The 27,974-nt window shown below is 32.3% G+C and overlaps 2 protein-coding genes across 2 annotated transcripts in view; one reads left to right on the forward strand and one right to left on the reverse strand.

The window, feature by feature from the left end:
* LOC130447287 (rabankyrin-5) overlaps window positions 1–27,974 on the reverse strand; it is a 35,987-nt gene that overhangs the window by 4,561 nt on the left and 3,452 nt on the right. Inside the window, exons 3-15 of the mRNA XM_056784020.1 lie at window positions 10,322–10,548; window positions 10,147–10,269; window positions 8,138–8,457; window positions 7,893–8,084; window positions 5,586–5,704; window positions 5,405–5,526; window positions 3,756–3,995; window positions 3,523–3,691; window positions 3,234–3,470; window positions 2,948–3,165; window positions 1,559–1,757; window positions 592–705; window positions 412–534 (exon numbers count right to left, since the gene is read on the reverse strand). Coding sequence (XP_056639998.1) covers window positions 412–534; window positions 592–705; window positions 1,559–1,757; window positions 2,948–3,165; window positions 3,234–3,470; window positions 3,523–3,691; window positions 3,756–3,995; window positions 5,405–5,526; window positions 5,586–5,704; window positions 7,893–8,084; window positions 8,138–8,457; window positions 10,147–10,269; window positions 10,322–10,548 — 2,403 coding nt within the window. The remainder of the gene's footprint in view (window positions 1–411; window positions 535–591; window positions 706–1,558; window positions 1,758–2,947; window positions 3,166–3,233; window positions 3,471–3,522; window positions 3,692–3,755; window positions 3,996–5,404; window positions 5,527–5,585; window positions 5,705–7,892; window positions 8,085–8,137; window positions 8,458–10,146; window positions 10,270–10,321; window positions 10,549–27,974) is intronic.
* LOC130447295 (uncharacterized) lies at window positions 13,270–27,315 on the forward strand. Its single transcript, XM_056784033.1, has 3 exons — window positions 13,270–13,656; window positions 26,374–26,550; window positions 26,623–27,315. The coding sequence occupies exons 1-3, from the start codon at window positions 13,596–13,598 to the stop codon at window positions 26,886–26,888; spliced, it is 504 nt and encodes a 167-aa protein (XP_056640011.1). The 5' UTR covers window positions 13,270–13,595; the 3' UTR covers window positions 26,889–27,315.

Raw genomic sequence — 27,974 nt, forward strand, 5'->3', positions numbered from 1 at the left:
ATAACCTAATTTTTAGATTATTTCTTCTGTTTTAGTGTCAATACTAGTATACGAGGGTGGTAAGAAATATTGATAGCTTATGTTATAAATGCTAAATAAAAATTTTTCGAAATTGATTAAATTTCCAAATTTATATTTAAAATAAAATTGACGAGTAAGACGTGCGGCGACATCTTGTGGATACAAAACGACATTTTTAGATTATTTCTAATGTTTAGATTACGGGGGTCGTGAGAAATTGACTTTTTTGAAAACCGTTTTATTCCATTAAAAATAAAAATTTCTAAGTTTCTAACAAAGGGATTTCTTATATTTTGGGATAAAAATAATAAATGATGTGGTTTAAACAAAAGTACGTTTGCGAAATATTGAAAATATAGTAAAAATATGAAATTTTTTTAACAATCTCACCTGATAATTAAAAATAGTCACCCTTTCGGAATTTTCCGAAGATAAACAAGCTTTTTTCGACACCAATATTCGGCACAAGTTCGCGTTCGCTTTCATGTATGCTAACAGTAAAGGCGAATTTCCCTGAAATTGGAAAAAAAAATCAATTCCGCATCCACATCGATACCATTTACAACTTACCATTAAATCGGGGCTATTTATAGGATAATTCGGCATACATTCTAAAAATAATTCACAAATCGCAGCCGCGTTGTCTTTACCGTATTTACATAATTCGTGTAAGGGATTCCGACCCTGAAAAATCAAAAATTTAACCAACTCTGAGATGAAACGGAAAATTTCTTGAGGCAACAGTGCCGTTATAGTAAGAAAATTGATTCGAAATGTTCGGTAAATTCAGAAAATTATAAATAGGGCGCTGAATAATTTTTTTAAATGCTGCTCAAACTACCAGTTTTTAACCAACCGAGAATATCGAGTTCTCGATTTGGTACATTTTTTTCTACCAAACAAAGTAATTTGAAATGTCTTTGGACTCATGGAAAAGTGATAAGTTTGGCAGTACAACATTTCTATGATCATTCATCTGTTGTCACTGTGACAGCTGTCAATAATTGTTGTTTCGTATAGCAGCGCCTCTACTGTTTTTTTTTCTAAGTAATATGCATCTGAGGTATTATCCAACTGCATAATGGTAATAGCCTTGTTGTCAGATCTAGTTAAATTAAGCAATCTAAGTAAAACTGGTGACCTTGGGGTAAACGATCAATTTTCTCGTATGTACCTACCAATGTTTATCTTCATTTTCATGTTTCATTGCGTATACGGAATTACGTTGTTGTCAATTTTACTATATCTCTATATCTAGGCAAATAGAGGCTTTGTTATAAGTATATTGGAAATGAAATGTTGCCAAACGTACTATATACCCAAATCTAGGTAAATAGAGGTATCGTTATAAATCAGAGTAAGTAAAATGTGTTGTTGCTAAATTTATTATATCCCCAAATTTGGATAGAAAGAGATTCGCTATTAAAAATGTGGTGTAGTCAAAATTACTATATTATTAGTATATTAGATTAGTATATCTGGGGAAATGGTTATATTGTTGTATGAAGTTTTTCTTTATTGAAAAAAATTAACGTACTTTCAAATTGACTGCTTCGGCGTCTATTGTCGATTCAATTAATAAGGTTCTAACGACGTTCAAATGTCCTTCTCTGACTGCGATATGTAAAGCGTTATCGTTTTCGACGTCTACGGCATCGTAATCGGCGTCGTTTTGTAAAAGCGCCAAGACGGCGGGAGCGTTTCCTGCTTCTGCTGCTATATGTAAAGCGGTTCGTCTAAAAAATAGTGAAAAATTATTTCTAAAATGTAATTTAAGCGAAAATAGATTTTATGAGTTGATTTTAGTTAATAATTTTCCAATTAGTAGTTTTTCTAATATACATATATTGATAACAAATTTGTTTTGCTGGCCTTATTTTGACCAAAAATTGGCTTTTTCCAGTTTAATTTTGTTTTCGAGTTTTAGTTCGCCAAAAAAATGATTTTTTCTAATTTAAATCGGAAAAAATTGGCTAAAAACGATTTTTGATTGTCTTTGTTCAATTGATTGAAAAAAATCGTCTCAAAATAACTTTTTTTTGAGTTTAAATTTGCAACAAGAGTTTGAATCAATCAAGATTGGGATTAATTCGGCCAAAAAAGATTTTCCCAAGTTTAAATAGATAAAAATTAGATTTTCAGAAATTAATTCACTCAAAATTGAATTTTTTAAGTATAACTTGGTAAAAAAGTGTCTTTTGTTTGCCAAAAATGTTTTTTTTTTTTAATTATATTCGATACAAAATGTTTTTATTTTGGATTTGAATGGGCTATCAAAAGGTTCAATCAATCAAAATGGGAATTTCCAAGTTGAATTCGGCCAAAAAAGATTTTATTAATATAATTCGTTAAAAAATATATTTTTTCATAGTTTAAATTGGTAAAAGTTGTTTTTTGCACTTAATTGAATTTTTCAAGTCAGAACTCTCAAAAAATGATTTTCCCGAGTTTAAAACGATAAAAAATAAATTTTCCTAATTTCAGTCACTCAAAATTGGATTTTTTAAATATAACTTGATAAAAAAGTGTATTTTATTTGCCAAAAATGTTTTGTTTTAAATAATATTCGATACAAAATGTTTTTTTCCGGATTTGAATCGGCTATCAAGAGTTTGAATCCATCAAAATGGGGATTTTCAAAGTTAAATTCGGCCAAAAAAATACTTTTTAACACTTTAAATCAATAACAATTGTTTTTTTGCACTTTTTTCGAATCAAAATTCGCCAAAAAATGTTTCTCTCATGTTTTTCGAAATGATTTTTTTAAATTCAATTCGATACAAAACTTTTTTTCATTCTAATTCAATAAAAACTGTTATTTTCAATTTTTATTCAATTTCCATTTTCTTTCGCAATTCCAAAAATCAGTCAACGTCCTTAGGTAAAAATATACGGGGTGTACTAAAAAAATGATTAATCGGTTTACTTTTGAGCATCTCTATCGTCCACTCTGGCTCCGGCAAGTATCAAACTCCTAACTAAAGTTTCGTTACCAGATCTGGCGGCTAAATGTATCGGGGGCGTTAGCATGGGATCCTGTACCCTCGAATTAACATCAACTTGCACCGTCAACAAAAATAAGGCACTTTCTATGTCTCCCTTTTTTATTGCTATATGAAGAAAATTTTGACCCTTCGAATCGAACTGAAAACATAAAAAAAAATAATCGCAAAATACAGTGTTGAACAAAAATCAATTAATAAGATAATCACCTGTTCTGCGGCGTTGGGTAATTTATCCAAAATCGCCTGAGCGGCTTTATTATTCCTATAAGTAAGGGCAGTAGCGAAAGGACTCAAACCACTCTTATCCCTTAGACTCAAATCAATTTCCGGTACGCTTATCAACAAGGATATTATTTCGTCCTGATTATTTTCGATTGCTATATGTAAAGGAGTTTTATTTTCGGCGTCTCTGATATTAACGTTCGCCCTGTGTTCCACTAAAGTCTAAAAATAAAAAAAGTTAATAAGTCCGCATAATCGATAAAAAAATTCGTACCCTAACTACAGGTTCCAATCCCCATTGACAACAAAGATGTAGGGGTGATTTTTTATCTTTAGCCTCTTCGCCACCCTCGCCGTTATGACCGGGCATTCTGGGCGAATTCAAATCGCAACCGGATTGAATTAAAAATATAGCCGCGGATTCTTTATTTTCGTCTATCGCCCTTAAAAAAAATAGTTTATGATAATATAAAACTTAACGCGCTACACTCGTATTTAAAGATTTACCTATGAAGAAGCGTCTGACGGCAACCGTCAGGTCCCGGACCCCAACAATCCGTATCAGCTCCGTGTTTGACGAGTATACTAGCGATGTCTTCTTGATCGGAATCTAGAGCTGCCCAAAGGGCGCAATTACCTAATCTATCCGGCGCCGACATATCAACACCTCTCGTACACAAATCGTCGACTACTTCGCCTAAACGACAATGGATGGCTAATTGTAAAGGAGTTTCTCCTTCGGTGGTTCTAAAAAATTTCAATATACGACGATTTACTTATAGTTTCGCAACCCCGAGGAGTTGTCTTGGGGTCAAAACTTCATTTTCAACCGTTCAACTCAAAAATACCATTTTTTTATTTCGAATAATGGTAAGTAGTAGCTGATCTAAGTGATCTAACCTCAAAATTTCACATTTTTATTAACCTTCCGGAATGGTTCAATCACCTTCTACTTACCATTACTCAATATCTCCATATAGTGTACCAAATTTGGTATTTTCAAGTTTCTGGTACCTTTGACTAATCGTGGATGCAATTTGGCACAGAAGTAAATTCCCCCAATCGTCATATATTTGTCTCCCCTATACGTCTTTGATTTTTGTCGGTTCTTTTGCAGGGCATCCTGTATAGGATCGAGGTCAAGAGAATTGTCTCGTTGTTTGATTGGCGTCACAATAGTTTCGATCAACATTTTGAAAAACTTTTTTATAGGTTATATTCCTCTAATTATTTTGGACTAAGTGCTAATTGAGGTCTTCAACTAATCAAATTTTTAACTCAATTTCACCCATCTACGGTTTTCTACCAACAACTAATTACTAGAAAAAAAATTCAGCCCACAGAAAGTCTGTCTAACTGAAATAGGGAAGTTTGAAGATCAATTCCCCCTTTAATCAATTCTGGAGTTTGTGTGTTTATCTTAGGAGCCCTTATAACGCTGAAGGAAGTTCCTCCATCCTTTGGGGATTTCGAAAGATCGAGCACTTTCCCAGATAAACCCATTTGAGAGTTAGAAAGCCGATCAAAAACAGTGAGGAAGTCAGATTCATATTAAGAGGTTATGTAAATGTGATTTCCACACATTTGACACAAAATTCAAATGGTTCCATGGAGATACGTAACAGTACAACTGCACACTACTTGAACTTTTTCCTTTACATCATCTACCAGTCACAAAAATTTCAGCCCACAGAAAGTCTGTCTAACTGAAATTTATCTCCTCTTTTAACCCGGTTCTCCTTCCATCTATTCTCCATAAACGCTAGATGCGATCATTAAGTTGTTCTTCTTTTTTTTTTAAATTTGGCCTCTGTCTACACAATTACACAGGTATCAATACACTGTTCTGACTGCGTTCGAAGAATATATAAGAAGAAATCGGATTGAAGTTGACATATTATTTTGAGAAAAAATAAATGACAACGTTTAAAACCAAGATGTGTTACAATAATTGTTATAGAGATGGGATCTGTATTGTTATTAGACTTTTAGTGTTGAGATGATCGGCAGTAAAATTAATTAGTCCTACGAATCATATACTGACGAGACCCACGAAGGTTAAAACCGAACTAGTATGAAAATCGATAATTATAACGTAACAGATATAACGATATAAATCGAATTTGGAAATATAGATGGTGTTTTAATATACTTACATTGCGTTGAAGTCGATGCCGTGATTCAATAAAAATATGGCGGTTTTCGGGTCTTCTTTTATAATGGCTTGATGTAATAAAGATTGATCGTAATTATTACGTACGTTTATGTCGGCTTTACCCTGAAGATTTTTTTTGAAGTGTTTAGGCAAATAGAAAAAGGTTTTATAAAGTGACTCACCTTTATTAAAACCGGTACTAGATTATTGCGATTTTCGGTGAGAGCAAGACAAATCGGCGTTTCGTCGTTTATATCTCGACAATGGAAATCGCACATTATTTTATCGTCCTTGGATGTTTCTACAAAACGACAAAAATATCCTACTCCATGACGATTATATAGAAATACAAATGGGTTAGATTATTGTTTAGAAATTTTGGATCACCCCTCGTATAAAAGGATGTCTCAATAGTTTTGGAAAAGTTGTATTCAACGGAATAAAATCGATTTATTTAAAAAAAAATAGTTTGATCGAAAACGAGTTTAGAAATATTTGAAAGATACAATTACAGCGATATATGGAAAATTATTTTTGGTTTGGAAGGTGATAATTACGTCAAATAATCGATTTCTTCTTTTTTATATTCAAAACAACGATTTTCTTCTCATAATTCGAAACATTATGATTAAATTAAGGTAAATGGTTTTCGATAAATATGAAAGTTGGAAATTTCGTTATCAAATTTGTTGAATTAACAAATTTCATTTGTTATTCATTGTACCGGGGTTGATTGAAGAATTTATATATTGTGGAATACTCTTCTTTCGATTTATTTTTTTCAAATCGATTATTACGTCGAATAATCGATTTCTTCTTTTTTATATTCAAAACAACGATTTTCTTCTTATAATTCGAAACATTATGATTAAATTAAGGTAAATGGATTTCGATATATATGAAAGTTGGAAATTTCGTTATCAAATTTGTTGAATTAACAATTTTCACTTGTCATTCATTGTACCGGGGTTGATTGAAGAGTTTATTATTGTAAAGGCATACTCTTTTTTTGATTTATTTTTTTGAAATCGATTATTACGTCGAATAATCGATTGATTTCTTCTTTTTTTCAGTCATAACTAATTTCGAAATTTAGTTACCAATAGAAAATTTTTATTTACATTTTATTATACCAGGGTTCATCGAAAAATTTAGTCAATATATTTGAATAATAAGATTACAGGGGTACCTAGGAAGTTTCAATTTCAAATAATTCTTGATTGGATAATAATTATGTCAAATTTATTTTTTTTTATATTCAATATAATGATTATTTCTCATAATTACGAAATTATATCAAATAATCGAGTAATTTCTTCTTTTTTAATATAATATAATTTAATATTGTAACGATTATTTCTCATAATTACGAAATTATATAAAAAAATCGAGTACTTTCTTCTTTTTTCATTTTATTTTCGATAAATATGATAGTTAGAAATTTCGTTATCAAATATGATAAATTAACAATTTTCATTTTGTTATTCATTATACCGGGGTTGATTGAAGAGTTTATATAAAAGATAGGCATTTTTATTTCGTTTTATTTTTGAGAAATCGATGATTACGTCAAATAATCGATTGATTTCTTCTTTTTTTCAGTTTTTTAAGATACTAATTTTGAAATTTCCTTACCAAGAAATAGAAAATTTATTTACATTTTATTATACCAGGGTTTATCGAAAAATTTGGATGTATTTGAATAATATGATTACAGGGGTACCAATTTCAAATAATTCTCGATTGGATAATAATTATGTCAAATAATCGATTGATTTTTTTTATATTCGATTCGATAAATTATAACAAAGTTTGAAATTTCGTTACGAAATCTAAAAGATTAACAATTTTAACATTGTACCAGAGTTAATTAAAATTTTATACAACATATTGAAAAAATATGATTGCAAGGGTATCTAGAAAACCCTTTTTTCGATTTATTTTTGAGAAGTAGATGATTGAATCGAATAATCGATTAATTTCTTCTTTTTTATAATCGATTTTAGACGTTTTTACGAAGCTAAAAATTTCGTCAAATCTCAGAAATTGACAATTTCTATTCACAATTTTTTATACAAGGGACGCTAAAAAAATTCATATAATTAATTTCAACAATATGAGTACAGGGGTATGCAGAAAAGTTTCATTTCGGTTTTTGTTTTAAGTCGATAATTACGGGTATAGTTAGAAACTTTTGGTTTTACAGCTAATTTTAATTTTTTTTTAGTAATTTTTTATACAAAAGGCAAACGAAAAATTTCTTCGATAAATATGATTATAGAGGTATTTTGAAAATATTTCTTTTCCGATTTTTTACACTCAAAAGTATAAGAAAATTATAATCGACTGTTAAACGACTGAATCCTTCTTTTTTTTATATTGAGGTTTTTGTCAGATTCGAAATATCGTTACCAAATCATAGTAACGGACGATTGTATTGTACCGGGGAGGTTCCAAAATTTCAAATCTCATTCATAAAATCTACTTACCGGAATTTTCGATTTGTTCATTATATTCGACCAAAGACAAAATCGAATCTTCGGCATTATTTTTAACGGCGTAATGTAAAGCCGTTTGACGAGTTTCATTCGTCAACAAATTCGGATTACAACCGTTTTTTAATAACGCCTTAACTAGATCGCTATAATTTTTCGAACAAGCAAAATGTAAAGCGGTTTCACCTAAAACAAACGAAAATTTTTATAACACACCCCTTTTATATTCATTTTTTTACCTTCTGCATTAGCGTGATTCAAATATCCCGCCAAATGTTGACATAAATATACGGCGGCTTTTCTAGCTCCCGCTAAAATGAGCACTTGCAATAAACTGTTGCGATTCGAAGAATACAACGGATTGGTTTGGACGTCGTGTTTGAGCAGTTGAACCGCGTAAGATTCTTCGCTATCGTCACCGGATTCGTATTTCAACAAAGCGTAATATAGCGGGGTGTGTTCTTCGTTCGTTTTCAGATTCACGTTGATATAATCTTGTTTCAGGAGTAATAGGAATATCGGTTTGTTGTCGGCTTGGATAGAGATGTGAAGAGAAGTACTGACCAACGGAAAACAAGATTTTTTTTAAAATAAATACAAGTTATAGTATACAGATATCGAGCCTTTAACTGTTTATAGTACATCGGAAAATTTTATCATATTATGAAGGTTGTACCAAAAATAAAATTCTTAATTAATTAGAGATGAATCCGACAACATTGCCATGCTCAGTGGTTCCCCCATTTTCGATCAGAGCGTTTCGGGATTCGCTTATCAACCATTAGAGATGAAGGGGGTTCATGGTGTAGAGTTCATGTCCTCACCTGGTGCAGAGCTTTTGCTGAAGGTTTAACGCAAATTCACGACGAAGACGTGATTATTCAGAAGATGAACAGTCGGCTGGTGTAGGATCGAAGGGTCTGACACAATTGAAGGAAAGTTGGATTATTTTCATTGAACCTGAACCCTTCTGTGGTATCAGCAGCAGAGCAATAGAAAAAACAAATCATAGGTAAAGACTTTATTAGGACACAATAACCAGATAAAATTTCCTGCATTTATCAGCCTGAATAAGAACAATCACTGTCGCCTCCGTGCGTATTTTGAGGACATTCTCTCGAAATGTCAGAGTTCAAGGGTGTATGAAATAGAAGACGAAGATTTGTGGTAGCTAGAACCATCCCAGAACCTGAATTTTCTAAGAGAAGTGGGATTAATAGATCAGCTGTAATCATAAAAAGTCAATATGAACCAAGTTGAACTGACGCAAGGACAAGGTTGGTAGTAACCAAAATTTCGTTTATAATGTTAAACATTTAAAAGTTAGTTTAGGAATTGACGTATTGTAATTATATACCCGGTAATCTAGAAGATGTGTTATCTCAATATATACAACTAATTCGAATGAAACCCCTTATAAACAAATTCAACGTTAATATCCAAATACAGTATTTCAAACTAGTTTTTTTTTCATTTTTAATAAAATAATTCACCGTATTTTTTGATCACACCTCGTTTTTCAACAGACCTGTTGATACATTATGAATTCCTAATAGATTGAATTGAAAAATACCGAACGCGAGATAAAATTGTACGATTTATTTCAAGTAACTACTACCCTAACCGCCCCTAATACAACCACCCCGATGTAATATCAGTCGGCGAATAATCAAGAAATTAATAGTCCAGTATGAGAGGCGGTTATTTTTTTTCGCGACGGAAGTTCATCAGTTCCTTTACCAATTAAAACCTTCAACGTCGAACTGTTTAATACGTTAATTCGGGTTGTTTTCATTTTTTAACCTTTCGGACTCGCTATTTCCTTTCTGTTTAAATCGCTATCCGATCTTCGAATTCCTTGAATGTATTGCGGATCCAATTCCTCTCCAAGCATAACATCAAAGCAACGCACGTCAAGTTGGAATTTTTTTAGATGAATCACATACATCGCAGATTTAGTATCCAGTGACTATTTTTTTATGAAATTCCAAACGTACCTGATCGTTAATCAAATAAATTCTACGTGCTATTAAATACTTAAATAAACTTGTTAATTCTGTATACTTTTCAATTTCTTATTTTATTTGTTAATAAATATCTACTTTCTTCACCACCCCTCGTATTAAAAACTTGCCTTGTATAAAGAAATAGTTTGAATATCGAGAAAATTAATTAATTATACTATACATAAAAAATTGTTATATTTAGTATACGAGGTATATTTGGAAAGTTATTTATATATACTTACAATCCTTGACGATTTTGAGCGTTGACGTTGACATTTCTATTAATCAACTTCTCGGCTATTTTCTCGCAATTTTCGATATTATTAGCCCCTGCGATTAGATGTAACGGCGAATCATTTTCATTTCTATAATATAAGATAGGGTAACAACATTCCTTTATGATATGACTCGAGTTACCTCGTAGATAAAGTTGCATCGCAATTTTGTTCCAATAAAAACATCGCCGAAAACGAATCTTCCGTTTTGATGGCTCGATGTAATAGAGTATCCCCATTATTATCTCTCATGTTGATGTCTGCGTTGTGTTGTACTAAAGTGACTGCTATACTTTCGTTGTGAGACCTAAGTGCTAAATCTAGAGGAAGCTCTCCGTTGGGGCTCCAGAGGTTCACTATATCCGTTAACTGCAAACAACAAAATCAAAATGATCAGTTAATTAGTGGATTATCATATATATTTACAATCCTAAAACTCGTATACTGGCCAAAATCATCTAAGATAACAAGAAACATTTTGATTGGTAAACTAGGCAAAAAACTAACCAACGTCTCATCTAATCGCCAATAAGCTAACAACAACATCCATACTTTTGAAACACTAACTTCACCACCTACGAGGATGGTTCCACAAGTACCTGCCTTGACCTAGAGATGGCGGTACACAATCTACACAGCATGTGTTTCAAATTTGAAGACTCCCCGTTGTGTTTCTTAATTGTTTGGCAGCCATCATTAGTGAACGTTTTCGGCACAAAATTGGTCATCGTTATGTGCATTAGCCCAACTAATATAAAAATTGGAACTAGATTCTACTCCGGGTGAGACTGTTTGTTCAGTATCAACGGCAAAATATTTTGTAGTAGAGTTCAAATGAGACGATCTCTGAGGTGACAACTCCAGAAATGTTAAAGGAAATCCACAGCAATACTGGATGAGCGTCGACTGAAAGTGCGTGAGCTCTTAGACATAGTAGACATTTCAAAAAGTGCGGTATATCGCATATTAAAGTTGTGTGCAAGATTGGTGCTCACAGTGGAACAAAATCAACGTCGTCAGAATGTTTCTATCGAAGGTTTGGTAATATTTCACAGAAACAAAGCCGAAAGGGGAGAACCGGCTCCAAAGAAGGCAAAGACCGTTCTATCTGCAGGTCATGGCGCCGGCATCCGGAGAGGTGGCAAAAATGTGTAACTAGTGAAGTGAAACTGCAAAAATAATTGGGGTTTAGAGGAAAGTTTTGCTATACTTTAGATTTTCTCGCCATCTATGTTTTTTGGCATTCTTTGTTCAAATTTTCACACCTTTTACAGTTTTTGGCCCATACCTCAGAAAGATTGTAGACCAACGCTCTAGAAATACAGAGTTATCCAAAAAAACTAGTACAGGCATAGAAAATTTTCATGAATGTGTCGTTTCGATCCCATTTGAATCTCCCTCGTATTTTACCATAAGTTAACCAAACTGCAGGTTTCTCTGTACGGTATTTGTTCCCTATTTTCGTGAACAACCCTCATAAAGGATGTAGATATCTCGACTATTTTTATTTTTTTAAAGAAACTAACCAGATAAATAATAAACACGTTCAAAAATGGGGCATGTCTTACGTAAAAGATTATTTACTTAATTTTTGTTTTTTTTTACTCGATGGATGTTTTAGGTTATTTTTTACATCTGTCGTGAACTAATCAATATTATCAACAGTGTAGAAAATAGAATCGGAAATAAACATTGATAATGCGTCTAATTAAAAAAACCAGATAACCCATTGGATTTTGTTTATCTGAAACTTTTAAACCATGTATGAAAATCATAAATAAAAAAAAAATGAGATCATTTTTCAAATCTTCTACCCCTTAACGTGGTTTCCAGTTTTGCTAACAAAAAATAGTCGAACGGTACCAGATAAGGGCTATACGGTGGATGATCAATCAAGTGAATTTACATAACCCCTAAGAAAATAATCCAATGAGGTCAAATCACTCAATCTGGTTGGCCAAATAATCAGACTATCAAGTGAAATTATTTTTTCATCAAATGTTTCTTCGAGTAAATAAATTATGTGTCATGTGACTTATTTCTATTAGAATTAGATCATTTCCAATTAATTAAGGTATTTTGCAAAACAAAAAACTCTAATATCAAAAAGAATACAAAATCTAAAAGTTGGCAGTTATTATAATATTTTTTTTTATTTTATTTTCTGCAAAGGGGTAGTTTTTAAGGGTCGAGTAATAAAAATTAATAACCAATTCAATTTTATTAAGATGCTATGAATTTTTCACAGTAAAAATGATGAAAGATTTTTTCTTATAATATTTTCATGAGAAGGGTAGTTTTTAAAGATTTTTAAGGGTTGATACTTCAAAATATATAAATTTTCTATTATACAATATGTTAAGATATTTATGCTGCATAAACGAAAAACATTTGAATTGAAAATTAAATAGGAAAAACTATAATATTGGTATTTTTCGATAAGGGGTGGTTTTCACTACTTAAAAACAATTTGTACACCTTGCGACCATGTAGATCTTCATGTGGAGGGTAAGACGAACTTAATTCTAAATTTTTATGAGAATCGGAGCTGCATTAAAAAATTCGGGAGGTTTGACATAATTTTGAGCTAAAATACCTGCACTATTTGGTTTCTGTGTTACTGAAAATTAAATTTGGTACGCAGTGTATAAAGATTTATTATTTACTCGTAGTTCTTTAAATTATGTAGGTAGGAAGTGGAATATGGTATATTTGCGTACGTTTACCGTAAATTATAGAAAAGTAATGGGGAAAAAACGTCTATAGCGGTTCTCTATAACTAATTCGACGTATACCAAGCGTGTTAACTTTACATTATAAGCCAGTCCTAATAGAATTGCGACATAACACGATGTCAAGTACTGAATTATATGAATCACTATGTACAAAGGTTAACAACGCCGCACTGTATTAACATGCGCGACAAATCCCGATGACAAAAAGTGTAAAATTTCAACGGACTACTCCGAATATTTATTATTGGGATATAATGCGGTGTATTATTTCTGGTCAAATAAACGAACGAACGAACTGGCCTAAAAAACATTTCTCATCGTATTGTAATCACAATGGCCCTGGAAACAAATCAACGAGTTGAACGCTTGCACATCGCGGCGGCGGCGAATTTCGTGTTACTCAAAGCCGTCGCGATTTTGAATCCACTATTTCCAAGTCAGTCTACATAACGCGTTCGAGCGGTGCGTACTGACTAACGCGATTTTTTTCTTGTTCAAGATTTTTGCTCGCAAAAAAATGTTTATGGTGTAACGCGGTTTCGAGGATTAGGAAATGTTGGGAAAATAAATAAAAGTTATTTCAGTTTACGCGACAAGTGTGAAAAACATGCAAAGCTGATGAATGAATCGACAAAATAAAATTTAGATACAGGATTTATTAATGATAATTCTAAGGAGAAGATGACGAAGGGTATTAGGATTAATTTTGTTTTGACTGTGATAAGCGTCATATTTTTAAAAAGTAAGCATATTATATAATATATAATATATAAGCCGGTAAATTGTGTAAATTATATTTATTATATTATTCAGATATTATTTTCCTAGTAAATATTTTAATATAAATTCCTGTGAAGTATCCGAAATAGATCAGTCAAGAAGTTGAGTGTTTTTTTTGAATTTTAGAGAAACGGTGAAAATCATAAAAAAAAATCTTCAAATCAAAATTGGGGGAGAGTACGATTTTCGGATTAGGTTTAATTAGGCCAAAATAAATCGAAAATGAAGAATGACATTTTTCGATATCTCGTTTCGTTTTCGAGATATTGATACTTAAAGTTATAATCAAACGTTAGTTCAAAATTGAACAGGTGGCGTTCAATATTTCCTTTTAAATGAATATTTTATCACTTCGAATTCAATATGAATCTTGTAATTTAATAAACAGAATTTTTTTTTTCAATTTCAATATTATATATATATTATATTTAAAAAAACAGATTTTTATAACAAGAAAAGCCATTTTTGATAAATTCCATTACTCTGTGATGAATATAATTTAACATACGATAAATACATGAATAATTTGATGTTTTTCATAAAGAATTGTCGGTTGTTTTGTTGTTTTCAACGACAAAATCAACTGAATAAGAATAATGATCGTAAAAAATCGTTCCAAATCTTATCCGCTCCGAATTTATCTGCCCCCAATATCCTCTCTCCAAACTCACCCGTTCCTCGCGGCGAAGCCCCCCATAAGAAAAAAAAATAATAAAACAAAACTAAAATAATTTTGGTTGTGAAAAATTCACGATTTTTGAATTTTTTGCACTCAAAATCCACCACGAGATTAAGTTAGATTAGGTTAGGTTGATATATACAAATATTGAATAAAAATAAATGTTTCCAACTTCAAGTATCGATATCTCGAAAACGAAGCGAGATATTAAAAAAATTTATTCTATATTTCCGACTTATTGGGTCGATTTACAAAATGGCATAGTCAAATCCAGGCGCCACGGAAATCGTACTCGTGTCCAAAATATCTTTTTAATTTTACACAGAAATAGCCATTTTGAGTTTTGCTAATAGTGGCTGGATTTTGAGAGATGATAATTAAAGTTTTAAAAAATCATAATTCCCCGAAAAAATACGATTTTTCCAAAAAAATCGTGTTTAAAAATTTATGAATCTTGATTTCACTCAAATTGTTATAAAAAAATTCATTTTCAACGACTTTTCTCAATGGAATAATTTTTCAGCGAAATTTTTTTAAAGCTATCATTATTATCATCCCTTAAGCTTCAGCCACCCTAACTTTGTAAATATCAGTAATAGCGAAAAACCTAGTTTATGTGAAATGGGAAGATCCTAGTTTTTTTTTCCATAACTTTTAATGCCTTTCCGAAAATCCGAAAAAAACTATTTCTATACCTTTGGGGCCATCCATAAAGTACGTCACACGAATTTTAGGACTTTTGAACCCCTCCCCCCGTCCTTGTCACAGGTTGTCACATTTTTATAACCCCCCCTCTTGATGTGACGTCACACATTTTTTAAATTTATGTATGTATTTAAATATACGAGAGAAAACAGCTATTTTCATTTTTATTAAATAATAATCTAATAAAATCAACATAAAGTCCAACATTTCATAATACTTTTTAAATTTTCAATTCACATTCAAACTTTGCGTTATAGTATTTTAAATTTTAACATGTGACGTCACAAAACTATTGATCCCCCCATGCCCCTTGTCACACGATGTCACACTTCGGTGATACCCTCCCTCCCCATTAACGTGTGACGTACTTTATGGATGGCCCCTTTTAAAAAAATTTCAAAAAAAGTCTCAAGAACCTACACAAAATATGTAATTTAACAACCAATTTTTTTGGACTGTTGAGAAAAAATATTCACAATTTTTGTTTTTTTTCAAACCATTTTGAGATCAAATTAAAAAAAAGTGATATTTGGGGTAGTTTTTAATTGTGTTCTACATCTTAAATGAAATAAAATATTTCGAAATTAACAAGGAGGCGATTTTTGATGAGTAGTTACGTTTTTACCAGCGAGATTAAAATTTTTAGATGGAAATGGCAGGCGCATTATCATGAAGTTTGTTTCGGCTAAAATTCGGTAAAACTTTTCAGAAAATCAACAAAAAATTGGTCAGTTATCGTTTTCCCTTTTTCAAAATAACCAAAAACGTTTCAACTTTGAAATACAAAAACAGGATGAAACTAATAATTTAGACTTTTTAAATTTTTGCGGCAATTTCTAACGTCCGTAAAATTACCATTGACTTTACGTTTGCGAGGGAACTTTTGATCAGCATTGAACGATTGCAGCACTAACCTTACAGATTTAACTATTACATATCATTAAGTGGGATTCTAGGATATGGAAATTTTCCCTAATTTTTTTCATTGTTTTTCAATTAACATCGCCAAAAAATTTTTTTCTTCGTGTTAATCTAACAACGAAACTATTTTTATATAAATATTGGAACTAATATGTGAGATTTACGTGAAATTTTGACAATCTTAAACAATGCGTCAATCAACCAGTAACCTCGCTAAAAATAATCGAAATGTGTCAAATATGACATATCGTTTGACAATTAAATGTAAGTGGTGCGCATCAAAAATAATCAACAATCAAAAATATTATGGCAAACAAGAACAACTTGAAATAAACGGGAATGGCATACATTTGTGTAAAAATTAAATACCCTCAATTGGTTAGGTTAGGTTAGGTTGGTTTTTTGTCTAACTTTCCAAATTATTAGCACTACTCCTTCGAGGTACTGAAACTTTTTTCTGGATTGTACAGGAAATTACTCTGCTACCTCTAGAGGTCCGTAAGCGTTTCTCAAGTAAAAGCTGAAACCCATTAGCAACACGCCACCCCACGCCACGTGTCGAATATGTGTGCATATGGTTTCCTATTTAATTCGGTGCGTCCACACTCAGGCGCTATCGCTATCTCACGTGGGACGATTCAAAATTCTCAGATGTATTGAATTAAATGGAAAAAACGAATGAATTCGACACGTGGCGTGGAGTGTTGCTAATGGGTTTCAGCCTTTACTTAGGCACTAAAGATGATAGGCATAGATTCTAAGAGCAAGCTATAGAGAAAGCAGATCAATGTCTTTTCTTATGCTTAGAGTTCGTTCACCCTCCTACTATAAGGTTTAGGACTTTCGAGGCCACTTAGAGAATGTAAGATCATATGTTTATTGACAGGAACTCTGTCTGGAAAATAATGGTATGGAGATTTTGGTCCTGGAAAGCCCAATCAAGTTCCTTGAGCTTGCTTCGAACCATTTTTATATGCATATCGAGTTTGCGGAAGATAATTCATCGCCATTTCGAATGGTTTATCTGTTATGTTTATCACGTTACGTATTTGATAAATTTAGCTCTTTGAATAAATTTAGTTTCTAGAGTATCTATTATTTATTTTTAATGCGTATTAACTTTGGCCGAGATCCATTCAGAAGAATCGGTTTTCCCGATTGAAAATTGGTTTCAATATCAATTATCCTAATAGATCTTTTGCTGGTGATGATAGAAAATATTGCAGTTGCAACTAAACTACTGAAAACTAATAAATAGTCCAAGAGCCCCAACCAAAAAAGTAGAATATGATAAAAACAGGTATCCCCTGAATGTAAATCCAAGTGGGCGTGATGAGGGGGGCTTCACTTCAGACGCCATCTTGAAAAACACGTTTTATTAAATATCTCGCGAACCGCGCATCGTGCAACAAAATTGTATAGATCATTATTGTAGATAATAATATTTGCCATCTTTTTTATTAGAAACTATTTTTTGTATAACGCATAGGTTTGTAATTATAACGCTCCAAACTTTTTTCAATATGGTTTTTGCTAAATATTTAGTTAATGGACAATGATCGATTAAAAATGTTTTCAAATAAAAAAGATTGCCAATATTATTATCTACAATAATGATCTCTACAATTTTTGTAATACGATGCGCGGTTTGCGACATATTTAATAAAACGTGTTTTTCAAGATGGCGGCTGAAATGAAGCCCCCCCCCCCATGACGCCCACTTGGATTTACATCCATACCTGTTCCCGTACATTTTTTACAAAAAAAAATCCGGCTCTTGGCCTAAAATATTTCGCGGTATTCCTATGTCGGCTAGTGAATCATATTAAACGGAATTCGATAAACGGAAGATAGAAACCGCATGTTATATATATATAAAAAACAATATGAATCATCGTCTACGTAAAGAACTTGAATTTATTCAATATTATTTAATATTAATGTATCGTTTAAGAAATTTAAACATGTTAGATCAAATTTTATTTAGTCCACTATAGATTAACAATTAACAGAGAAGTTGTTTTAAAAAGTTTAATTGATTATATCAATTGGAAGTATAGAGATGAGAACATCTACTAACTAGTTTAAAAATAACAGTTCCTTTAATTTGTTATTTGCGATTTTTTCAACGGCGAAGCACGTTAAGCTGTCCGCGAAGAGTTTCAAATTCTTCTTCAATGGCAGTTCGGAATGACAGAGTATTTGATCGTTCTCCATTTGCCCACGTGAATCTTCGAGCATTTCCATATAACTTTGGCCCGTCACATGACCCCCATAAACCCACGAGACCTCCCGCATAAGTACCTGCCCACACACACACCCTCCACTCAGGTTTAATCCTTCTTCAATGAAGATGTAAGAATTGAGATCGATATTTCAAGTTCTACCGATAACCGCACTGCAGATTCTTTCTGATACTCTAGCTAACGCCCGCTGTTTTGATATTTTCGTTAGTTGTTACAGATTCCCGTCGTCCAGAATGCGGCGCGTCGTCAACAGAGCCCGTTTTTAAGAATTTCTGGTACGTCTTTCATACTGTTGAACGATTCGGTAGCGGCGTGTTCGGGAATTGTTGTTGAAATTCGGTAAACATAGTTTCGTAATCCGAAAGCAGATACGACGTAACAAAAAAAATCTTTCTTGTATCGGTTATTCCTTCGGAAAATGTGTCTAATCGACGAGCACGTTTTGTCATGACAGATACATGGGCCATCCTCAATAATTTCCATCCTCTCAACAACTCGGTCTTTATAGAACTTGCGCATGCAAAATTTAGCCTCCGATCTCTCCCTTATTAGTCTGTTTTATTGCGGGCAATGCCTTTTGTTACAGTTTTTTTTTGTATAAAGTTTTACGAAATACACAGGGTGTCCCACTAGGACTTAAAACTATCTGTATATATAACAAAATACTTATAGTAAAATCATGTCGACTGTAACTTTGTTAGTTTAAATGGAACACCCTGTATATTAATACATTTTTGAAATCTACGTAAAATTTTAGTATACTTTTGTCAGAAAACTTTTTTTCGAAAAATGCATACTTTTTGAGTTATTAATTTTTTTGTAAAAAATTTTATCAGTTGCAGACCCAGTTACAAATTATTTTTTTACGAGTTTACCCTTAAAGATATGAAAATTTTTTTTGGTCGGTTGCTTTTAGCAAGGTCAGATGTATTTGAATCTATGTTGAAAAATTTCTTTTTTTATACAGGGTGTATCAACGGGTCAAAATTGCATCTCTAAAAATTTACAGAAAACATTTGAAATCTGGATAAGGATAAGGTGTATGTATATATTAATTTGCCTTATTTTTTACCCCTGAATGCAGTAAAATAGGAAAAACCGAGTGATCTATTTAAAAAAAAATAAAGAAATTTGATATTTATAAGTTAAACTTTGAACACTTTTTATACACACCCTGTATAAAATGAAAAATTTTTCAACATATATTCAAATACTTCCGACCTTGCTAAAAGTATCCGAACAGAAACCAAAAATTAATAACTCAAAAAGTATGTATATTTCGAAAAAAAATTTAGACAAAAGTATAATAAAATTTTACGTAGATTTCAAAAATATACTAATATACAGAGTGTTCTATTTAAAATAACAAAGTCAGTCGACTGACAGAACCGGTAGTCGGCCAATATTTTAGTTAAAAAGATCGTAATCGAAAACCCAAACGTAGAAATTTTCATGATTCTACTATAAGTATTTTCCCATATATACAGATATTTTTAACTCGTCGTGGGACACCCTGTATAGTAAGTAATAATATTATCAAATTATTCGGAGTGTTTATGATGTAATTACGATGATTGAGTAAAAATCGAATTGCAAAATTGACCGTAACAAATTATCTAATAGTCGATTTACTACACGCCGGATTTAATTTCGAATTCAAAAAAAGTAAAAAAACACACACCGGGTATGTAGAAATTGAAGAAAGACAAAGTAGATTGTTGTTGACCATGACTTGGACGTTTTCTTAAACTTTAAATGGATATAAATAACGCAACGTTCATTCGGATTACCTATACAAGTTGTCCCCGAAAAAAATTTTAACCGGTCCGAAGAACTACTTCATTCGAAAATAAAAAGTATTTTTTAATATAATCGATCAATTCATATTATCGTCAACAGCGTGAAGATGAACAAAGTTTGTTATAGTCCGGGGAAGTATGATCATAAAATCAATCTATTAACAACTTTTCCATATAATAGTCCGGTCAAATTAGACCAAAAAAATAAGAGTGAAGTTACATAAATTCCAATCAAGCTGAAAATCAGTAAAGTTTGAATGTTCCCTATCATTTCCATGTATGGAAAAAATTTTATTCACGATCAAAGGTCAAAAAAATGAGTTTTTCGCGATTATCAGCAAAACGGTAAGTTTTATCATAAAAATATCTTAGACAAAAATTGTAGATCAGAAAATTATCTACAAAAAACGTATGAGCCACCGTTTCTGAGATATAACGATGCAAAAAGTTGTAAAAGTTAGATTTGAGTTAATTTTTGTTTCGTTATATCTCAGAAACGGTGGCTCTTAGGAAAAAAAGTATTGATACGTTTTTTGTAAATAATTTTAAGATCTACAATTCTCGTCTGAAGTATTTTTATGATAAAACTCACCGTTTTGCTGAGAACTCATTTTTTTGACCTTTGACCTTGATAAAATTTTTTTCATACATGGAAATGATGTGGAACATTCAAATTCTATGTTCAATTGTATTTTAAACAATTTTACTGACTTTCAGCTTGATGGGAATTTATGTAACTTCGAATGTATAAATTGACCGTACTATAAAGAATAAATTTGGATTGAGCTTCATCGAAATTTATGCAAATTATTGAAAATTTTTTTTATTTTTGATTAAAATTGACAAACGTTAACGATGTGACGTCAAAAAGATCTTATTTGACAAATAGTGTACGAGGGTTGCTACTGAAGTTTTGAAATACACAAAGAAAAACAAATATTTATAATTGGATATGGCATTATCGTTTTTCGAAATATTCTCCGTTAAAATCAATGCACTTTTACATATGTTTAAACCAATTTTTCCGTTCCGATTCAGTTACCTCCAAAACAAATGATTTGAACGCACCAACCGCTTTTGAGGGTGAACAAAAACGTTGACTTCGTAATTTATCTTTGTACTACGGGAATAAAAAGAAATCATTTGGTGCCAAACAAGGAGTGTACAGCGGATAACCCATCAATTCCATGTTTTGACTGTCAAATTTGACATATACACATTAGGGTAGCTGCTTTTATAAAACCAAAAATTGGACATGATTTAGACCAAACTGAAATAGAATCTTTAGTTTATTTTGATGTAGTGTGATTTGGAGCATGAAAAACTTGATAACAAAATGGTTGTTATGGAATCACGTTGTATCATCGAACTTGGTTTATTGGACTTATTGGTCTCGTATAATAAATAGATCGCTATAGTTGTTTCGATGGGAAATAGATGATCCACGTACAGGTAATGATAATTCTGACATTTGCGTCAAAAAATTATCGAAAAAGTGACACGGCAAAATCAGAGAGATGTGTCTCTTAACAGAGATTGAACACCCACCATACAGCCCTGATCTGTCGCCGTCCGACTATTTTTTGTTCGCGAAGCTCAAGGTCGAGTCAAGGGGTGAAATACAGACGTTTTGAAAAGTGTTCATTTCAGTTATAATCTTGTTTTGTTATGTTTAGAACCCATGAATTTCACTATGTGAAATACTTGTTCGAATGACCTCGTATCTATATAAAAATTTAGCGACACCTACGTCATAATTTCGCCGAATTTATATGTCGCGTGTTGGACAGTTTTATCGGGTTCATTTCCATATGAAAAAATATTTCATTTACATTTTTTTTTTTTTCAAATCAACAGCTATTCGTTTGTGAGTCATATGTTTTAACATAAAAAGATGGTTTATCAGTTTTGTTTACGACAAAATTTGTTGTTGTTTTTATTCCATTTTATTAATTATAGAGTGTCCCAAATTGATATTGCATTTATTTAATCAAATTTCATGAAATTTTGATTAAATTCTTGATTTTTTTGAAATCTTATCATCATTTTTGTCAACTACTTTGATCAATATTTTCGTAACGTCTTCAAGAGATACGGGGTGATGTCCGTGAGTTTTTGGTCGCTAATAGCAAAAATCTTAATGTGATCAGTTTCAACAATACTACTTTGATATTTTCGAAAAACAAAATCGAATACAAGTCGCAAAAATAACTACCAGGAGCTTGGGGGATAGAAAATGTTAAGGGCGGACTGCCAAAGATAAACGTTTCGTATTTATCAGTGAACGTGATCGACGACTCACCAGCTCAGATCAATGAATCTACAGATCTGCCTTTGAGAACTTCTGCAGTGAAAAGGAGATTAAGGGAAGCTGTCTTTTTTGGAAGTGAAGAAATCTAAGATGTCAAATAGAATTTTATGGTGTGATGAGTCAAAGTTTGAGGTTTTTTGAGGATTTCGAGGAAAGAAGACTATAAAAAACATTAAATGACAATGTACTACATTCTGATCGGCAGAAAAATTGATCTTCCAGCAAGACAACGAAAAAATCTAACGAATTGCGCTATCAAAATGAGTCGAAATCGTAAAAACCACAACGAAAACGTTTTTCTTTGAATACTGTGATGTAGTTTACCATAAATTCGTCTTAGAAGGTCGAACAGTCAATAAGGAGTGTAACTCGGCCAATTTGAGGCATCTACGAGGTGAAATTCGTCTTAAATGACCGAATTTTTGTGTGTACAATTCATGGATTTTTCACTACGATAATAAAACTGATTTTTTTCGATAAAATCATCATTCAGCCACCGAATTTTCAAGATTTTACTCCCTGCTACTATTAAATTATTAATAATCGATACAGATTTCAAACAATACCAAATATTTTAATACTCATAGCAACAAGTAGTTTTGTTTCTTTAAAAGGTATCGGGTACAGAGTGAATTGTTTTTTTTTTAATGATATAAGGGACATCCGGCATAGAGTACAAAGAGACAGACATCGAAAGAGGAAGTGCTAATCACGGTAGTTACGACGATGGGAAGACGTGGGCCCGCTACATCAGATTTTTACAATCGACAATTTATACGAACAAAGTTTCGATCAAAAAGAAAAGGGACAAATATATACGAGGGCGGTTCGATACAAAATTCACTTCATATAGTCAGTTCCCGTAATTATTTTGATGTCAATTGTCAAAATTTTGAATAAATCTGACATATACGAGTTTTAGTATACGTATCGATATTCCGAAAAAAGTACAGCAATGCGTAGAAAGGAAATAAGTCCATACGAAGCTTTTTCGAATCGAAGCTGCGGCTTTTTCGATACGAAGTCGCGGGTGTTTAGTTTCATAAGCAAATATTATATATTTTATCGAAAAAAAAAAATATTTGAAAATCCTTTTGAATCTATAAACGAGGTTTATCACGGTAGAAGAGCGGCAAGAATTCAATCGGGATTGCTAAGAAATCAAATTTAGAGAAACATTTCACTAAAAAACATACCAACTTTGATAGTAAATATCCAACCGGCGAAGAACAAAAAAAATGTCGACTAGGAACAAAAACAGCGATCAAGTTCTAGTAATTAGATGCAATAAAACTTCGTCTTCTTCATTTTTAAGATCTCATGATTTTTTGATTCATTAGTTTTGTAGGTTACTCTGTATCAGTTCTTGGGAGCTGTCCATCCATCTCTTTGGTGGTCGTCCGGGTTCTCAATATACCAATAATGTAAATCGGTAAAAATCCGCTGTATCAGTCGATATTGCAAGAAAAGAAAAACCATTCACAAAATGGTGATAATGTCGATGATTGCTTCATACGTGCATCTAAAGAACTGTTCCGTGATTTCAAAAACAAACGAGAAAAAAAAAAGATCAAAGATTCGCCATTATCTGTTGAAATATATTAGCTAAAATTTCTTCGAATGTAGCATATTTACAGATGAAAGATATTCAACTTTCTTTCGCTTTATCACTTGCTATCGATGAACCTTGCGAGATATATGTCTGTCCAAAATCAAAGAGAAGATCTTCTAGGATTGCAACCGAATTCCGTGTAGAAATGCCTTGAAGACAAAAGGAGGAAAACATAAAGAAGCAACAACGATCATTTAGAGCAAAATAAACCACGAAATTCTGAGGTTGTCACTGAAGCGCTTTGTTGAAATTATATGATCAAAATTGTTAAAAGCACCGTGTCAAAAGCACTCTACTATCGCCGGTTTAAAAAATTATTAAGAAAGGGTTAAAAAATAGACATGATTATATGCCTTTTTTTATTTTTTACGTTGGAAACTTTTCAAACAACCCTCATAAGTGAATAGAGTTATAAATAAAATTGAATAGTTGTCGAAACGCCCTCGTATAATATACTCCGTTGATAAAAATGAGAACAGTCATTAACGTTAAAAAGTCAAGAACCCTTATTAGATCATTGTACGTTTGGAACGTTTCGTTTGACGCCCTAACATTATTACGAATGTTATACAGGGTTATATACAAAAAAAAAATAGTATATAGTACAGTCTTAATGTAATTTCGTCTCTATACTACGATTTCGCCTGTTTTTGAGATGCTTTTTCCAACAAAAACCTATTTTTTCAATAAAACTTTTCATAAAGTGTTTCAGGGTAAAGGCCGAAAGCCACTAGCAACACGCCTCGCTAGCCCACGCCACGTATCGAATAGTGTCCCACTTGGGATAACGTGGCGTGGCGTAGGGTGGCGTGTGTTGCAACTAAACTAAACTGGAAAGGATACACAACTTGGACATCATTACTAAAAAAAATGTATTTTTGGTGAAATTTGTTGGGAAGAATCTTATGATATAGCTATGTAATCTTCAATTATCCAATTATGAACCTAACGGAGAACATTCTACGAATACCAACAGGAGTTCTATCGGGACACCACAGTCGCCTCAGCAAACACCTGAAGACGTTGGACCTAGCAGATAACGCTGCGTGCAGATTTTGTTGCACAGAGGACGAAACCTCTATCCACATTCTCTGGAAGTGTAAAACACTGAAGAGCTCCAAAGCACTACACCTCGAAATGTATGAAATAGAAGACGAAGATCTCTGGTAATTAAAGCTATCCCACATTCTGGAGTTTTTAAGGAAGGGATTGATGAATCTGCTGTGAAAACTGGTATCTCAGGAAGAAAGGGTCATACCATACAGTCTCTTGGTAATGACGGTAAATTCTGGAAACGTCAGACTAACTCATGATCAGCGCTGGAACCATATTCTCTCAAAGTGTTAGATACAACTGGGAGTATATGAACTAGAGGATGAAAATCTTTGGCGATTAAAGTTATTCTACATTCAGATCAGCTGTGAACACTGGGTTATTCAGTATCGTAGCAAGAAAGGGGGACTGAATAGATCCTTTGGATCTATCCAGACCTCAAATCTATACATACATACATGTAATTTCCAATACACAGGTCTTTTGGCCTATCCAAACCATTTCTCATTGTTCTGTGCAGGTTATGGTTATAAAGAACCAATAAAAGATCGGAAATTATAAATTAGGTTTCGCAAATACAAATATACTATAGATTGGTCAAAAATTTTAAACTAATATTACAAAAAAAACATTTTTTTCTCACCAATATCGTAAATTATTTAAAAATATTTCGTAATTAAAAATAATATTTACAAATCGATAGGTTACGTATTAACCTTGGATTAAATACTTTTTTTATGTGTAGGCGTGGTTCAAATGACCTAGAAAGCTGTTATTATTATTATTGATCACTTTTTTGCTTAATTGTAACAATGATACAATGTCAATTCAATACTTTCAATTTTATTTATCACCGAAAAATGTTTCCTTGAAACAAATTTGAATGAAATTGAGACAAATAATAATAATTTTCAAAATTCCCGCTAAAACGTTGAAACCGGATATATGGAGGGGAGAATAACCTTAGACGAGCGCGCATCGCCTCCATTTTGATATTTGCATGAGTTACAACGTTGTCAAGTGTTTTACATAAAATTAAGACGCAGATGTGTCAAAATAATCTGATTTATATAAAAATTATGTTAATATATGTATTTCGTCCCAAAAAAATAATACCAGTATTTAATGTTTATAATTTTATGTTCTAAATTTAAAAATGTCGTTCTAAAGCCGGGGTTGTCGCAGCGAGAAACTGTTTCGCGAAACGATTTTCGCCTTCGTACTTATCTCGAAACTATTTCCGCCTGGACCCGAAACGATTCGTCCAGTCGACCGAAGGCAGTTTTTCGCGTAGTGACAATCCGGTTTAAGAATGAAATTTCCATAATTCATCGAACAATAATCGATTTTCAGATGTTCCTACAGTCGAGAGCACTATCAGATGTTACAAATGTTTAGCAGCACTGCCTCAATATTATAGTACCGAGCCTGTTAGACTATGCAAAGATTTCGATTATTCTGAAAAATTCATCGTGACATGTCCTTATTCAACGTTCTGTACAAAGAAAATCACTAGCGCCAAAATTCCCAGTAAGTAATTATGATATATATATATATATGAAAACAATTCGATTTAATTCGATTAATTGCGATAAATTTTAGCTACTATAAATGGTACGGAAAGAGATTGTGCCAATCAGAAACATGTCATTCAAAACTACCATCACGGTGAATGGCACCAAGAGGTATCAGTAGAAGAACCATACACACCGGGATGTCATAAATTGGATGATAAAGGAACTAGAACGTCCAATATCGAATATTGTTATTGTAATACGGAATTATGTAACTCGGGCAATAGTTACAAAACATTAGGTTACCTCAAGTCATTTATATTTGTGATACTCTTTTTGTATAAATATTTTTAAATATTTAATTCCCGTCTCGTGCTTTTACGATAATTCTAGAACATTGTATAACTTTCTATGTCTAATTCTTCTTCCGAAAACACATTTTTCTTCCCACTATTTTTTATAGTTTCCAATATATAATGAATGGCGACGTCAAATGGCGTGCGACTGTGTACCAGTCACAATAATGTCATAGACAAATCCAAATAATGAATGAATTGAAAATGCGAATATTGTTTTGAAAATAGGAGTCAAGATGATGTTCTGGACGACATTTTCAAATAAATATTCCTGTACGACTGTGCAAAAATTTAATATACTAGTCAATGGTTATTTTGCTCATTTTGTTTACAGCAGACTAAAAAAAATATATAAACTTGTATGTATCTAAATATGATGTATATTTTTTGTAATATTATAAAGAATATATTTAAAATATGACGTCTATTGCTTATTTTTTTCTCACCTTCTGGACTTAGAGCAATGCTTCCCCAGTAATGGCGCAAAAATAACGCATAAATTTGAGTTGAATAGTGGAAGTGCTGTTTCGAAGTGGAAACTTGGACCTCGAAAGCTCAAATTATCAAAAAAACTTGAAGTATTTGAGATATGACTCTATAGACGCATCCTGAAGATACCCTGAACTGATGATAATCACCAGCGACGAAGTACTAAGTCGCATTGGTCACGAAAGAAAGCTGTTGACAATTATTAAACAGAAAACTAAACTTACACCTCAGAATAGGATTCGTGGAATGTCATGCGTGGTCAGAACTGCTGTACGGAGAGGAAACCTGGACCTCAAAAGCTCAAATTTTCAAAAAAAACTTGAGGTATTTGAGATATTACTCTAAAGACGCATCCTGAAGGTACCCTGAACTGATGAGAATCACCAGCGACGAAGTACTAAGTCCCATTGGTCACGAAAGAAAGCTGTTGACAATTATTAAACAGAAAACTAAACCTACACCTCAGAATAGGATTCGTGGAATGTCATGCGTGGTCAGAACTGCTGTACGGAGAGGAAACCTGGACCTCAAAAGCTCAAATTTTCAAAAAAAACTTGAGGTATTTGAGATATTACTCTAAAGACGCATCCTGAAG

This window comes from Diorhabda sublineata, chromosome 1 (genome assembly GCF_026230105.1).
Source record: "Diorhabda sublineata isolate icDioSubl1.1 chromosome 1, icDioSubl1.1, whole genome shotgun sequence".
Lineage (NCBI taxonomy): Eukaryota > Metazoa > Arthropoda > Insecta > Coleoptera > Chrysomelidae > Diorhabda > Diorhabda sublineata.

What these genes read in the sequence shown, in the direction of transcription:
- LOC130447295 (XM_056784033.1), top strand. Translation starts at nt 13,596, where the DNA reads ATGACGAAGGGTATTAGGATTAATTTTGTTTTGACTGTGATAAGCGTC. An exon ending in AAGCGTCATATTTTTAAAAA is followed by an intron (nt 13,657 to 26,373) that starts GTAAGCATATTA and finishes ATCGATTTTCAG; the next exon opens with ATGTTCCTACAGTCGAGAGC. An exon ending in CACTAGCGCCAAAATTCCCA is followed by an intron (nt 26,551 to 26,622) that starts GTAAGTAATTAT and finishes GATAAATTTTAG; the next exon opens with CTACTATAAATGGTACGGAA.